This window comes from Lithobates pipiens, unplaced genomic scaffold, assembly GCF_037356315.1.
Source record: "Lithobates pipiens isolate NorthernLeopardFrog02 unplaced genomic scaffold, aLitPip1_a1.2 Scaffold_3, whole genome shotgun sequence".
NCBI classification, from domain to species: Eukaryota; Metazoa; Chordata; class Amphibia; order Anura; family Ranidae; genus Lithobates; species Lithobates pipiens.
In genome coordinates, this window is record NW_027507790.1 from 58,900,941 (window position 1) to 58,917,486 (window position 16,546).

At 43.3% G+C, this 16,546-nt stretch overlaps 1 protein-coding gene across 1 annotated transcript in view; it reads left to right on the forward strand.

The window, feature by feature from the left end:
• The window catches only part of GALNT9 (polypeptide N-acetylgalactosaminyltransferase 9), a 415,119-nt gene that overhangs the window by 188,559 nt on the left and 210,014 nt on the right, over positions 1-16,546 (forward strand). The window contains exon 5 of the mRNA XM_077461741.1: positions 5,380-5,577. Coding sequence (XP_077317867.1) covers positions 5,380-5,577 — 198 coding nt within the window. The remainder of the gene's footprint in view (positions 1-5,379; positions 5,578-16,546) is intronic.

Consider the following 16,546-nt stretch of genomic DNA (forward strand, 5'->3'; position numbering starts at 1 on the left):
GGAGCTCAGGCGGGGGGAGGCACGCCACGTAGGAGCTCAGGTGGGGGGGGGGCACGCCACGTAGAAGCTCAGGCGAGGGGAGGAGGCACGCCACGTGGAACTCAGGTGGGGGGAGGAGGCACGCCACGTGGAACTCAGGCGGGGGAGGAGGCACGCCATGTGGAACTCAAGCGGGGGGAGGAGGCACGCCATGTGGAACTCAGGCGGGGGAGGAGGCATGCCACGTGGAGCTCAGGCGGGGGGGAGGAGGCACGCCACGTGGAGCTCAGGCGGGGGGAGGAGGCACACCACGTGGAGCTCAGGCGGGGGGGAGGAGGCACGCCACGTGGAGCTCAGGCGGGGGGAAGGCACGCCACGTGGAGCTCAGGCGGGGGTAGTGAATCCCAACAAGTCTTTCGCCTTTGCACTCAAACCTGATCCTGCAGGCCCGTGGCTTTTCCATAATGCATTCAATGTTTTTTTTGTTTCCTCTCCCAGGAATTAATGTTTTTTTCCCTTTCCCAAAAAATTCAGGCTGGTGATCGCTGAGTATTTTGAAAAGTCCGTCGCTTTCCAGTGGTTTCCTCCAAATTGTTTGTTTGGAGGACTTAAAGATTTAAGCTGTGCCTGGGTTAGGTTTCACATCAGATGTCTCTCCTAGTTAAAGACTTATTGAGCCTCTGGTTTGCAGGCCAGAAAGTGGATTTGCTCACCTTTATTAATTCGTACCTTAACGTGTCCTTAAACAACTCCAAAGGGGAAAAGGCAAAACATACTTAACCCCTTCAGACTGCTCCCCCCATCCACCCGCAGACAAACCCCCCCCTCTGCAGGCAAAGCATACCCCCTCTCCCCCCGGCGGGACACCGGGAGAAGGGGGCAGGCGGGAGAAGCGGCTCCCCCGCAGACAACCCCCCCCCAGCAGGCTAGCGCGTCCTCCCCCTCCCCCCGACGGAACCCAGAGAGAAGGGGGCAGGCGGGAGAAGCGGCTCCCCCGCAGACAAACCCCCCCTCAACAGGCTAGCGCGTGCTCCCCCTCCCCCCGGCGGAACACCGAGAGAAGGGGGCAGGCGGGAGAAGCAGCTCCCCCGCAGACAAACCCCCCCTCAACAGGCTAGCGCGTGCTCCCCCACCCCCCGGCGGAACACCGAGAGAAGGGGACAGGCGGGAGCAGCCAACCCCCGCAGCCAACCCCCCCCCCCCCTCGGCAGGCTAGCGCGTCCTCCCCCTCCCCCCGGCGGATACCGGGAGAAAGGGGGCAGGCGGGAGAAGCGGCTCATCGCAGTCCCCCCGTGGACGACTCCCCCTCCCCCGGCAGAAGCAGACCACCAGGAGAAAGGAGGCGGGCGGGAGAAGCGACCCCCGCCGCCGATCAAAACCCAGCAAAAACCAACGAAAGCCCTCTCGTGGAGCCGGACGAACTTCCCCCTCCCCCGGCAGCACGCCAGGAGAGGGGGAAACAAGCAGAATGTCCTCTCGTGGAGCCGGACGAGCCGACACGAGAGCCGGCGTCCACGAGCGGAGGAGGCAGAGGAGGGCAGGCTTTATGCAGCCTGACTCCTCCTAGAAACACAGGCTGACCTGTGGTCAGCCTTACCTTTATCCAAAAGTAGACAAAATTGTCCTTGGCTTATACAATTTAAAGAAAAACAACAAGCAAATATATGTAAATAACACAATAAATGCTGAAATATAATTTTAAATAATACAACATGTAAAATGGGTACCTGAAGCTGAACAGGAAGTAGAAAGCCAGTACTAAGAACCAATCGGGCTGTGCTGCATTATACATGTATTAAAGCGATTGTAAAGCCTAAACATTTTTTACCTTAATGCATTCCTTGCATTAAGATAAAAATGTTCAGGTGTCAGCATCCCCCCTCACCCCCTTTTACTTACCTGAGCCCCAATTCAATCCAGCACAGTGCGTGTCTGCAGCTCTTCTCTCACCTGACTTCGGGGTCTCACTGGCTTTGCTGGGGCACGGGGAGCCATTGGCTTCCACTGCTGTCAATCAAAGCCAGTGACGAGGGAGCAGGGGACAGGTGTAAAATGGCTTCCCATGGAGGCACTGGATAGAGGGGAGGGGCCAGGAACACTGACGGGGGACCTGAAAAGAGGAGGTTTGCGGCCACTCTGTGCAATTCCATATTTCTTTCCTTTTTTATTTACATTTACAATCACTTTAATTTTGAACTATGTATGAGACAAACTGTCTTGAGTTTGGTTTGAGTAGGGTTTAGTAGGTTTCAAAAAAGTTTAAATGCTGAACCTGAACCCCACTGAAATCAATGGGAACATTTTCTGAGCTGATAGGCATGTACACTCATCACCCCCTTTCCTATTTTGAACGAGGCCCCCCTTAAAAATCCATGTCAAACCAAATGGACTAGTATGGATTTCCTAGAGGACCTCATGATTTTTTTTTATGTAGAGCATCCCCTTAAACTCCATACCAGATTTAAAAGACTTAGTATGTATTTGTTTTATTAAACTGTCCCCACTTCTTTGCTTACATTGCTGGGTTTGTTATGTACATGAATGTGATGTCACTTGCTGTTAAATACCTTAAAGAATCAGCAATGCCTGCACCCGCTGGCATCCTTAACAATCATTGACAGCGGGAAGCCGTCATGTGTAAATGCAGAATTAATACTTCTATTATACATGGCATTTGGCTGGCAACGCATAGGTAAATGTTTGGGCTCATCACTACTCTGGACATGCTGGCAAAAGGAAAGAACAAAGTAAGAAGATAGATGAGCCTATCAATGTACTGCTTCTCCTCCATTGTTCAATCAGCAGAGTTCTGGTTTTCACCATGCTAAGCTCCTACAGTGGAAGCTAAAGATTTCTTAACACACACAATATAATTGCTCAACTAAAAGAAATTGACAGTACTGTCTGGCTGAGATATGTATTGCAAGAGATGTTTCACAAAACAACAAAACGTTTGGCAAGTAAAAGTGGTCACATATATAGTATGTAATTTAACTGTGTATTTTAGCCGGCCGGCTTTAAGTTCATCTTTAAACAAGCATCAGTGCTGGAAACCATATTACATGTATTATTAAGTGTCCAAAGTAAAGTGAAAACTATTTTTATTCCCTCATAGACATTATTCAGATGCAGACCTGCAAAATTACAATTTGCTTAATGGAAATTTGAATATTTGTGGTGTTTTGTTGTAATATCAAACTAAATTTCACCATGGGCTGTATCAGCATTATGGTTGCCCCCAAAGGGCCTGTTGTATCTGTAAGCCCTTGTACACACGGTCGGACATTCCGACAGAAAATGTCTGATCGGACCGTGTTGTCGGATAATCCGACCATGTGTGGGCTTCATCTGACTTTTTCCATCGGAATGTCCCACCGACAAAGTTTTAGAGCTGGATATAAAAATTTTCCGACAACATGATCTGATCGGACTTTGTCCAATCGTTTGTAGAGAATTCCAACAAAGTGCCACACATGCTCAAATCAAATTCCTAGACCAAAGCTATTGGCTACTAGCCTGAACGTAGTCCCGTGCTAACTAAATAACGTCATCACGTTACGAACGATCGGATTTTCCAACAACTTTGTCCGACCGTGTGTATGCTAAACCAGTTTCAGACAAAATCCATCGGATAAAATCCGACGGATTTTGCTGTCGGAATGTCCGACCGTGTGTACAAGGGCTAAGACTATACACATTTATCCAGGGCTTTTTTCACAGAGAACAGTGGGAGAATCTTAAAGAGGCAATAAATGTCAGGAGTGCATTATGGGGATTCATTATTTACAGAATGCAGAGTTTGGGGGTGTCTTATGCACAGAGTGCAGAGTTCAAGGGTGTGCCTTGTACATAGTGCAGGGTTGAGGAGTGCGCTACATAGAGAGTGCAGAGTTTAGGGGTGTGCTATGCACAGTGTGCAGGGTTAAGCTTTTTTTCACAGGCTGTCCACATCTCACTTTCACCTCACTCCAGCTCTGACCTCTGCACCACTCCCCACCATCCCCAACTTCTGCACACATCTTCCTCCTCATCTCTCCCCCACCCCCAAAAGCTTCCTTGCATCTCACCCTCCAGGCCTGGTTTCAGTAGGTGGCTCTGCCTCTCTCTCTTTCACTTGCATGGAGATTATTAGTCAGCATCTGTGCACCCAGGCACAGATGTAGAGCAGAGTGTAGCTTACCACATGATGCCCCATCCTACACTGCACAAGCATTTGTACCTCCCTTTCCCCTTCTGTGATTGCAGGGCAGGCAGGGATCTGTGAGAACCGCCAAGAGGAAGGCTTCTGTGTTTACAAGTGAAAATGGTGAGCATGAAGTTGAGAGAAAAAGCTGGAGGTGGTGGAATGGAGTTCCACCACATTTTCACTTAAAAAAAGCCATGGGTGCGAGGGCCACATGAAATGTGCGTGGACCTTGTGGTTGACACATGTGATTTAAAAACAGAGAAGACAAAACAGCGCCAACCTAAGTGCAGTATTGCAGACCACAAGTATTTATTTACAAAGTAATACACTCACTCTCTGTTGGAGTAAATCAGGCACATCATGTTTGTGAGGAAGAGAAGTTCTAGGGTACATCACAGGGCTCCCAGGGAGAAAGTGATCCTCTTAGGCTGTGGAGTCTAGTCCGGTGGCGTCGGTGGTTCCCAGCGTCTCTGGCTCGATATTGCAGCATCACGGAGGTCAGCTGATGAGTTGTTTGGCGTCGCGCTGTGATGATGTTATTGTGCACGTGTTCGGAGCATGCATGCTCCTTCATCGGGCATCATTACTAAAGGCAAACAGGGAGCTCAGTTTGGAAGAGAATTTTCCCTTATCTTAGTAAATGAGGTGGATCTCATAATCAAATCAAGTGCAAGCAAAGACACTGTTTTTCTTTACTTTCTTTGTACCTGATTCTTTGCAAAGTGAATTTTCACAAAGCTAAGAGAAAATTCCTTTAGAAAGTGGATAACCTATTAGCCTTTAATAAATCACCCCAAACTATTTAATCTTGTCTTGTATGTTGAATTATAATATATTTGCAGGAGATGTAGTCTAAATTCATAGGTTTTAGTGACAGAGTTCTAGTGACAGTATTTTGACCAATGGTTCATTCATTCATAGTAAACTGATATGCTGACATTTTGTACTGCTTCCAAAAAATTTTGCCACCCTGTAATTTATAAGTAAACTCTATAGAGCACAGATGGGAAACTCAATTGTTCCTGTAACAAACGACCGTTTCTAATACACCCATTCACCTGTTCTGATACAAGATGGCTATGCCTCCTCTAGTCCAATACTATCTTTTGAAAATGATGGTGGCACAGATATCCATTTCATGATGGGTCTGACCTGCCCTAATTTAACAAACCTGTTACAATTCTAAATATCTTTATTCACTGTTTTCTATTTAGGGCTGAGCCTGTCATTACAAGGATCAAAGAAGATCGAAGCAAAATCATTTTGCCAGCAATTGACAACATCAAGTACAACACATTTGAGGTACAACAGTATGCCAATGCAGCTCATGGATATAATTGGGGCCTATGGTGCATGTACATCACTCCTCCTCAGGATTGGCTGGAGAAAGGAGATGAGTCTGCTCCAATCAGGTGAGCCAATATTGTTTTCTTGTGTGCAGTTATCCTTTGATATATCAAATATTTTTAATATAATTATTAAAAGCAGCTTTCCACAAAAGTTATATTCATTAGCCATGGATTTGCATAATAGTCCCTTGAATACTAATGATCACTATAAGCACCAAAAATAAACAATAGCAAGTAAGATATGATTGTTGTTTCTAAGTTTATAGAAATTAATACTCTATTGAACACCAATGCTGCACCTGTGCCGAGTCCTCTGATTTTCAAATGTAGCAGACAGATGAACAAACGGACTACAATCTGGTCTACACACATGGACAAAGTTCTATGAAGGCCCAAATTTGCTTTCCTGGCATTGCATTTCACATACAGTATGTGCTCATAAAATTGTATTTCTAGAGCAGTTCCTTTACCTCTCTTTTCATAAGGTAATAAAAGACAATCATGTGTAAATTTAGATTTAATTCATAAAACTGAGGACCTTGAAACACATTTTTTGACTTATACTCAGAGTTTTTTTTCAGTTTGAATGTGGGGGAATGCAGTTCCAGCACTGGATGTATGTAATGACATGAGGTACTGGGGTGTGCTGGAGGATCTAGTGATGCTCACTGCTGTGGGTTCAATTGTCACTGGGGGATCTATTGTTGTGAGGGATCTACTGTTGGAAGAGGGGTCTATTGTTTCTTTTTCTGACTTCTGGAGGGCCTATTGATGCTGGTTGCTGGGAGATCGACTGTTGTTAGTGGAGGATCTATTGTTGCTGGTGTGGATCTTCTGTTGCTGGGGGTATATTGTTGCTTGGGTGATCTATTGTTGCTGGAGGGGTCTATTGTTGGTGGCTGCAGGGGATCTATTTTATTGCTTTCCTTGTTATTATTAACAAATTCCATACAAATTACATGGCACCACAATATTATACTAGGCTCTGTATTTTCTAAGGCTTAGTTCACACTAGTGCGAATTGGATGTGGGTTTCTCCGCATTCCAATTCGCAAGGCAGGAGAGTATGCCTGGCTCTCTATGGAGCTGGGTCACACATCTCCGGGGCGGCTGCAGAGCGGATTGCACAGGAGTCTTGTGTGTCTTTGGCTCAGTTTCAGGTCCAAATTCAGGAAAAAATTCAGGCCTGATTCGTCCCTAAAATGGAGGACGGAGATGGTTTATAGGCATAGCCCACCTTTAAGTACACAATGGGGTTTATTTACTAAAGTTGTAAAGTGCCAAATCCGTCTCACTTCTGCATAGAAACCAATGAGCTTCTAACCTTGGCTTGTTCAATTAAGCTTTGGTAATAAAACCTGGAAGCTCATTGGTTTTCTATGCAGAAGTGAGCCTGATTTTGCACTTTCCAGCTTTAGTAAATAAACCTCATTGTGTACTTAAAAGCGGGGTATGCCTGTATTATCTTTTTTATGCAATATATACGTAAACTGACCACAATAGACCTGAGTACAGCAGATGGAGTTTGGGGGCATCGAACCTCTGATCTTCTGACTGTAGTACTGACCATGAAGTCAGTTCTGGGTTCATTCGCAGCCGCAGGGTGATCTGTGAACAAGATATTTGCGTCCACTGCTCTCACGAATCGCTATTTTAAGCTAAAAAAAAAAAATAGATGTAGAACCAGAGCAGATGCCATGACTGTGGGCAATGTCTGTACAGTACTTAGATTCCGTACAATTGATTGGGGTGATTTTGTAACCATACAGATTAATTTTATGGGCAGTGAACATGCCACACAAAAACTGAAGCAAACTCAAGCTGCTATTACATTCTCTACATTGTTTAACTTTTTGATTGCTGTGAAGTTTTATGTACATTACTATGTAATATGCTCTTGGCAGTGAAAGGGAAAAAAAGGAACACTCTTATTGCAATATCTATGTTAACTAGTTGTGTACCAAATCTGAAAACTAAGGCTGGATTCAGTGCATAGCTCCCAACTGTCCCTGATTTCGAGGGACTGTCCCTGATTTCGAGGGACTGTCCCTGATTTGGAACAAAGTCCCTCTTTCCTCTTCATTTGTCCCGCATTTTGGTCTGATCTATATAGTTGTAGATAAAATGCACGTTTTATCTAGCAAAAAGTGTTTCCCAGTGCTAAAACATTTATCCAATTTCTAAATTGCTGCATCTGTAAATTCCAAAAGCCAATATAAAGGAATAGTAGTGGTAAAAAAAGTACTTGTAGGTTTAATCAATCATTTTTTTGTGCGATTCTCCTTTAAGGGGGGCGTGGCAGGGGATGTGTCCTATGCTTACATGCTTTTGCTAATAGGTGTCCCTCATTCCCATCTCAGAAAGTTGGGAGGTATGTGAGGCCGCGTACACACGCGGGGACTGTTCGCTCAACTTTGTCCGTCAAACAGTTTCAGCGGACAGTCCGCTCAAAATTAGCATGGACGGACTTGCCCACACACGACGAACGAACAGTCCGCTGAAACCGTGCGCGATGACGTGAACGGCACGTACGACGGGACTAGAAAACGACGTCCTATACACTGCAATGCAAACTTCGGTGTGTAAATCCTTTCTGAGCATGCGCGGAACTTAGTTTGACGAACAAGCCTACACACGAGGGGACTGTTCCCTGAAACAAAGTTTCAGCGGACAGTTTTTCGGAATTTCCGAAAAACTTTGTTCAGCAGACTGTCCGCTGAAACTGTCCGCTGAAAGCCCACACACGAGCGGACTGTCCGCCGAAACACTGTTCAGCGGACAAAGTTGAGCGAACAGTCCCCGCGTGTGTACGCGGCCTCAGTGTATTAACATAAATCATGTTAAGGCAGCTCATTCTGTGAACTGATAGGATTAAATCACACCAAAATGCACCAACAGAAGTGCATGCACTATTTTTTGGAACAAAGCTCAACAAAACGCATAGTAGTGCATTACTTGCATTGGGGTTCACTGCAATGCAGGTGCATTGGTAAGGTACTGATCCAAGGCACATAACGTGCATTGCCTCATCTTACCACGGCACAACATGTTATTGCAGTTTTAAATATATTTTTTATAATATTTCTAAATCTTTAGTTTTAAAAAAAATACCTGTCATGAAGTTTATTGTTTGGGCACTTCCTGCTATAGGGTGACAAAGTTATCATATCTTGCCACTATCAGGGAACCTGCACTGAGGAATGCAGGAAGAGGCTGCGAAGGGACCACAGTAAATCAGCAGTGCTACATGCAATAAAGGATGAAAAAAAAGACAAAGAGGAGTATTTTTTTTTTAACAGGGCCAACTTTGTATGATACACAGTGCTTTAGCAAACTAAATATTATTTTGTTAGAGTTGACATCTAATTTAAATATGAATACGTTTCTCTGCATTTCACATCCACACACAACCTAAAGATGACTATAATTTTCTGTGGAATTAAAATGTTACTAATCCCACAACAGTAAAATCAGTCTGTATATGCAGTAAAGCATGCTTGTTATACCCACTTTGGAATCTAAGGGGTTAATCCTCTGCATTGTGTAAAAAGGCTGTTTTTTCCTGTCTTCTCTGATCCTCCCACATGCATTGCCCCCAAAACATGTCCACATAAGACAGAGTTACTTGAGTCAGGCTGTACATGCTCCGTTTGGTGTGTATTAATAGGTTGTTTTTTTTCTTGGGAGAGTACATTTGGATCAGCACAGGGCCAATCAGCACTGTCCAGACAGAGGATCAAGGGTCCTACCTTCTGTTGATGAGAAAAGCAGTTTATATTTACTAAAATAATTACATTTCCATGCTCTGTGTACTGTGGAAGACCAGATATAGTGAATGCAAGGTCCTGGGTTTGGTAACACTTTAACCACTTAAGTACCAGCTGCCGCAGTTATACTGAGGCAATGTGGCTCAATTCCGCAAATCGCCGCAGGTGTACGTCAGCTGGTACACAGCGACTTTTTGGGCGAGCGCGCTCCCATTGGCCAGTAGGGGAGCCAATCAGCAGGTCCGGTGGATTCGTTTTCCACCGGCAACCAGTGACCGCTCCCTGCAGTGACAGAACGTGGATCTGCCTGTGTAAACAAGGCAAATCTCCATTCTGACAGGGGAGATCACACAGATCCTGTCTTTCTGTTTCCCCAGTCACACAGTCCCCCATACAGTTAGAACACACAGTGAGGAAACACAGTTAACCCCTTGATTACCCCTGATGTTAACCCCTTCCCTGCCAGTGTCATTAATACAATAACAGTGCATATTTTTAGCACTGATTGCTGTAATAATGTTACTGGTTCCCAAAAAAGTGTAAAAAATGTCAGTTTGGTGTCCGATTCGTCCACCATAATGTCGCAGTCCCGCTAAAAATCACTAATCACCGCCATTACTAGTAAAAAAAAATTCTCTAAATCTATTCCCTATTTTGTAGATGTGATAACTTTTGTGCAAACCAATCAATATCCGCTTATTGAGATTTTTTTTTACCAAAAATATGTAGAAGAATACGTATCGGCCAAAACTGATGAAGAAATTATTTTTTTTTACTTTTTTTTGGATGTTAATTATAGCAAAAAGTAAAAAAAGTTGTTTTATTTTCTTCAAAATTGTTGCTGTTTTTGTTTATAGTGCAAAAAAAGAAACTGCAAAGGTGATTAAATACCGCCAAATGAAAGCGCTATTTGTGGGAAAAAAATACATCAATTTTGTTTGGGTAGAACATCACACGACCACGTTGAATTGGCAGTTAAAGTGCCGTATCGCAAAAAATGGCCCGGCCAGGAAGTGGAAAAAAAAATGTGGCCCCTTGGCGCTTTATGCCATATTGTACTAAAATGTAACAGATATTAGCACATTATGGCACACTTACCTAACAAATAATCCCATTGAGCACGTTGGTGCCTAAGCTGCGCGTGCGTGGCTCAGTGTGCAGTAACACTAACAGGCCTGTGATCATTGTTTTTTTGTTTTTTTGTTTTTTAAGTTTAATTCCACTTTAAAGTATCAAAGACACTCTCCTAAAGCTCCGTACACACATTCGGACATTATGATTTTTTCTGATGGATTTTGTCCGAAACTTGTGTTGCATAAACACGGTCGCACAAAGTTGGCGGAAAATCCGATCGGTCTGAACGAGGAGGTGACCTTAAACACGTACGTCGGCACTATAAACAGGCCAGTAGCCAATAGCTTTCGTCTCTTTATTCTAAGCATGCGTAGCACTTTGTCCGTCGGAATTGTCTACACACGAAACATGTCACAGTTTGGGCACAATGGCCTAAGAACATTATGCTAGTGAGCTAAAAGATTAGCATAGCATGACAACACACATTTAGATCTTTAGATGTGATTTATAGCACTTACCAAAGCAAAAACGGCAGTCAGATCAATTCATAACTAGCCAGCACTATAAACAGGCCAGTGGCCAATAGCTTTCATCTCCTAGTTTATTCTAAGCATGCGTGGCACTTTGTCTGTCAGAATTGTCTAAACATGATCGGAATTTATGCAATCGGATTTTGTTGTCGGAAAATTTTAGATCCTGCTCTCAAACTTTGTGCGTCGGAAAATCCGACAGAAAAAGTCAGATAGAGCCCACACACGATCGGATTTTCCGACAACAAGATCCGATCTGACTTTTTCCATCAGAATTTCCGACCGTGTGTACCAGCCAATGGTTAGAATTGGCATGCCGAAATTGTAATTTACACATGCATAAAGATTGCCAAACAATGAATATCCTTGACAGTGGAAGCACTTTCACCAATTCACTCTGTTTTCTCGGAGAGGAAATATTGTACAGTCCCTTAATATGTACACAAACATAAATGTCACAGCGATTGTCTGTATTTGCCCTCAAAGGAAGTGTTAAATTGATTCACTATACAGCTAATATCAAACTCTGCACATTACATTGATTCACTTCTAAAGAAGCAGACATTCTTTTCTCATTCACTGCACATAACCAAAGGACAAATGGTGCACTGGGACATCACTGGCCTGCACAGCATGCTTGGAAATGTTACTGAGCATCGGCTGGAGAGTCAAAGATAACCTGTAACACACAGAGATCAAAATGTAAATGCACTTATATAATAGAACAGTAGAAAAGAATAAGAGAGATTAAATAAACAGCTTTGTCGTTAGTAAAACCTTATTTAACCATTTTTCTCTTAGTCCTGGACAATTGTCTACCTCCAGGAGGCTGAAATACACATCAATGCAATCCAAAAGAGCAAAATAGGTAGAAAACAATCTCTAGCAGTATGATATATAACGCCAGGGCAAGTATAAAAACACACAGAAATGTTTATTCGTCATTTGGCCATCGAGGACGTTACATTTTAAAACACGTTACAGTGGGACTTTACTATCTACTATTTACTATCTACTATCTACTACTGCTTCAGCCCTGGAAAGATTTACCCTCTTGCTGACCAAAGCACTTGCGATTCGGCGCGCTTTAACTGAAAATTGCGCGGTCATGCGACGTTGCACCCAAACAAAAATGATGTTTTCTTTTGGTGGTATTTGATCACCTCTGTGTTTTTCTTTTTTTTTTTGCGCTATAAACAATAAAAGAGCGACAATTTAGAAAAAACAGCAATATTTTTAACTTTTTCCTATTATAAATATCCCCCAAAAATATATAAAAAACATTTTTTTTCCTCAGTTTAGGCTGATATGTATTCTTCTACATATTTTTGGTGAAAAAAATCGCAATAAGCAAATATTGATTGGTTTGCGCAAAAAGTTATAGTGTCTACAAAATAGGGGATAGTTTTATGGCATTTTTATTATAATTTTTTTTTTATTAGTAATGGCGACGATCTGCGATTTTTATCGTGACTGAGACATTACGGCGCACACATCGGTCACTTTTGACACTATTTTGGACCATTGTCATTTATACGGTGATCAGTGCTATAAAAATGCACTGATTACTGTGTAAATAACACTGGGGTTAAACACTAGGCGGCAATCAAGGGGTTAAGTGTGTCCTAAGGAGTGATTCTAACTATGGGGGGATGGACTTCAACTCACATGACAACGATCACTGCTCCCGATGACAGGGAGCAGTAGAACACTGTCCTGTCACAAGGCACAATGGGGAAATGCTTTGTTTACTTCCCCGTTCTGCGGCTCCGTGGCACGATCGCTGGGAGCACGGTCATGCTGTACTCAGCAGGCGCGTGCGCCGTGTTCCCTGCTAGCCCTGCCAATTAAAGGGGCTGTACAGGTACGCCCATTTGCCCACTGTTGCCATTGTACCGACGTATATCGGAGTGCAGCGGTTGGCAAGTGGTAAACCTTACCAACAACCATCATGAAGGTCTACCAAGATGAACCTTTCGATTCATAATGTATATCACCATTTAGCCCCTGTGAATTTTCTTGTAATTAGTAACATTTCTGGAACTGACAAAAATCTCACAGTGTGTGTCGAGCTTAACAGTAAGGGCTCCTTTACATTTATGTTAGCCCTCTAAAGAGCGATTTATGGTGAATCACTCTTTGTCAGGCGGTGAGGAGGCAATGGGGGGGATTTACTAAAAGAAAATAGATTGTGCACTTTGCAAAGTGCAGCTGCACTCTGTGCGTGCATTGGCTCCAGTGCTTAGTAAATGAGCAGAAGCTCTGACCATCATCTAATCATGTGCAAGCAAAAATGCTTTTTTTTTTTTGTTTGTTTTTTTCTTGCATGTGATTGGGTATTCTCTGCAAATTGAAGGTTTACCTCATTTACCAAGCTCTGGAGCAACTGCATTTGCAGTATGCAACTGCACAATTTGCCTTTAGTAAATCAACCCCATTGTGTCACCTCCTCACCACTTGTTTTAAACCCCTAAAAAACCAACATCACATTGCTGCAAGCATGTGCAATACTCATGGATGTGATACAGTTGCTGTACAGAATTATTCAGTTGATTGGGTCACATTCGGCGGGCAGTAACATCGATAGGGGGATCATTGTTTTGGCGCATAAGTGGGAGCGGCTGAGGGTAGTGAAAACGTGGCTCAACCATGTGCTTTTACCGCCCTCCAACTGCAAGAGCAAATTAATTCTGAGAGCGGTGGTGTTTAAGTGTCTTGATGGGGGGGGGGGGGGGGGTTTCAAGTGCAGCCCCTAAAATCATCAAAGAACAGCACATAAAATGCTGTAATTATTAATTATTAGAGACAGCATATAGTTAAAAAATGGTCACGGACTGTGCACATAATACAGGAGATGGTCATAGACTGCAAACAAGCTGCAGGAGACTGATAACAATTATGAACATGCTATAGGAGTTGTTGAGACTGGGGACATGTTTTAGGAGACGTTCACAGACTGGAGACATATTACATGAGGCTGCTAGAAATCACTACTGTAACAGGACAGTAGGGAAACACACATTAGTATGTGCAGGGGCCCTGAGGGCTGCACGAAACATGTCACAGGTTGGGCACCCGGGCATAAGAACATCATTTATAATAGTGAGCTAAAAGATTAGCACAGCATGACAACACACATTTCGATCTTTAGATGTGATCTATAGCACTAACCAAAGCAAAAACGGCAATTCATAACTAGCCAAAAAGAAAGGGGTACATGGGCAGGGCAGCATAATGAACAAACAAAACTTCCCCCAGCACACTTTCCAGCCATATTTAAATTAGGTTACCTTTGCATACATATGCAAATACATCGCCACCTCAAGACACCTCTACACAGTGAAATCCTAAACTAAAAACTGAATTCCCAGCTTGGGATACACACTCACCAGCCACTTTATTAGGTACACCTGTACAATTGCTTGGTAACAAATTGCTAATCAGCCAGTCACATTGCAGAAAATGCATTTAGGCATCTAGATGTGGTGAAGACGACTGACTGAAGTTCAAACTGAGCATCAGAATGGGGGGGAAAGAGGATTTAAGTGACTTTGAACGTGGCATGTTTGTTGGTGCCAGACAGGCTGGTCTGAGTATTTCAAAAACTGCTGATCTACTGGGATTTTCACGCACAACCATTTCTAAGGTTTACATAGAATGGCCTGAAAAAGAAAAAAATATCTAGTGAGCCGCAGTTGTGTGCAGGAAAATGCCTTGTTGATGTCACAGGTCAGAGGAGAATGGGAAGACTGGTTTGAGATGATAGAAACAACAGTAACAGTAACCAAAATCAGCACTCGTTACAACCAAGGTATGCAGAATACCATCTCTGAATGCACAACACATCGAACCTTGAAGGCGATGGCCCACAGCAGCAGAAGACCACACCGGGTGCCACTGATGTCAGCTAAGAAAAGGAAACTGAAGCTGCAATTTGCACAGGCTCACCAAAATTAGACAATAGAAGATTAGAAAAATGTTGCCTGGTCTGATGAGTCTTGATTTCAGCTGCAACATTCAGAAAGTAGGGTCAGAATTTGGCGTAAACATCATGAAAGCATGGATCCATCCTGCCTTGTATCAAAGGTTCAGGCTGCTGGTGGTAGTGTATTGCTGTGGGGGATATTTTCTTGGCACACTTTGGTCACCTTAGTACCAATTGAGCATCGTTTAAACGCCACAGCCTACCTGAGTATTGTTGCTGACCATATCCATCCCTTTATGACTACAGTGTACCCATCTTCTGATGACTATCTGGCAGGATGTGGAAACCTTACAAGAAGATCTGAACAAATTAATGGAGTGTGCAAGTACATGGAAAATTAGGTTTAATGTAGAAAAATGTAAAATAATACATTTGAGTGGCAAAAATATGAATGCAATCTACTCACTAGGAAGTGAACCTCTGGGGGAATCTAGGATGGAAAAGGACCTGGGGGTCCTAGTAGATTATGCAATTCCAAGCTGCTGCTAGCAAAGCAAACAGAATATCGGCATGCATTAAAAAGGGGATTAACTTCAGGGATAAAGCGGTAATTCTCCCACTCTACAAGACTCTGGTCTGGCCTCACCTGGAGTATGTTGTCCAGTTCTAAGCACCAGTCCTCAGGAAGGATGTAATGGAAATGGAGGGAGTACAAAGAAGGGCAATAAAGCTAATAAAGGGCCTGGAGGATATTAGTTATGAAGAAAGGTTGCGAGCACTGAACTTATTCTCTCTGGAGAAGAGACGCTTGGGAGGGGATATGATTTCAATTTACAAATACCATACTGGTGACCTCACAATGGGGATAAAACTTTTTTGTGGAAGGGAGTTTAATAAGACACGTGGCCACTCATTAAAATGAGAAGAAAAGAGGTTTAACCTTTAGGATCCATGTACACAGGACGTTGTTCAACCTCTCTTGAACGATTTAACTTGACAGCTAGAAACCGGCGTCTAAAAACAGGTGTTTAGCCGCGTTTGCATGCTGCGTATAGCCATGTTTAACAGCGTTAAGCCGCCTTTGTGTCTAGAAGCATTTGTAAAAAAAAAATGTGATTGTTAAAATTAAAAACACGTTTACCGTTACCACGTTTAGCAACGTTTACAAGCTGCTACAGGCATTTGGCGTTTCAAATGCCTCTGAACATTCGTCTGAACCCATTTTTTTGCATTCTAAAAAAACTTCTAAACTCAAGTGCCTAGAAATGACTATAAACGACCCTGTGTACATGCTCTGATAAGATAACAGAGGAGTTCAGGGGCAGCTAAAAAAAATGCCCAACTGCTCCTTAACGTCCATTTACCAGCAGCAGTGTATATGAGGCCTAAATTGCGTAGAGGGTTCTTTACTGTAAGATCGGCAAGGATGTGGAATTCCTTTCCACAGGCGGTGGTCTCAGCAGGGGGGGCATCGATAGTTTCAAAAAACTATTAGATGATCACCTGAATGACTGCAACATACAGGTATATACAATGTAATACTGACATATAATCACACCCATAGGTTGGACTTTTTCAACCTCACCTACTAGACAAATCTGCAGCAACTGCGTGATGCTATCATGTTAATATGGACCAAAATCTCAGAGGAATGTTCCCAACACCTTTTTGAATCTAGGCTATGAAGAATTAAGGCAATTCTGAAGGCAAAAGGGGGTCCAACTAGGTACTAGCAA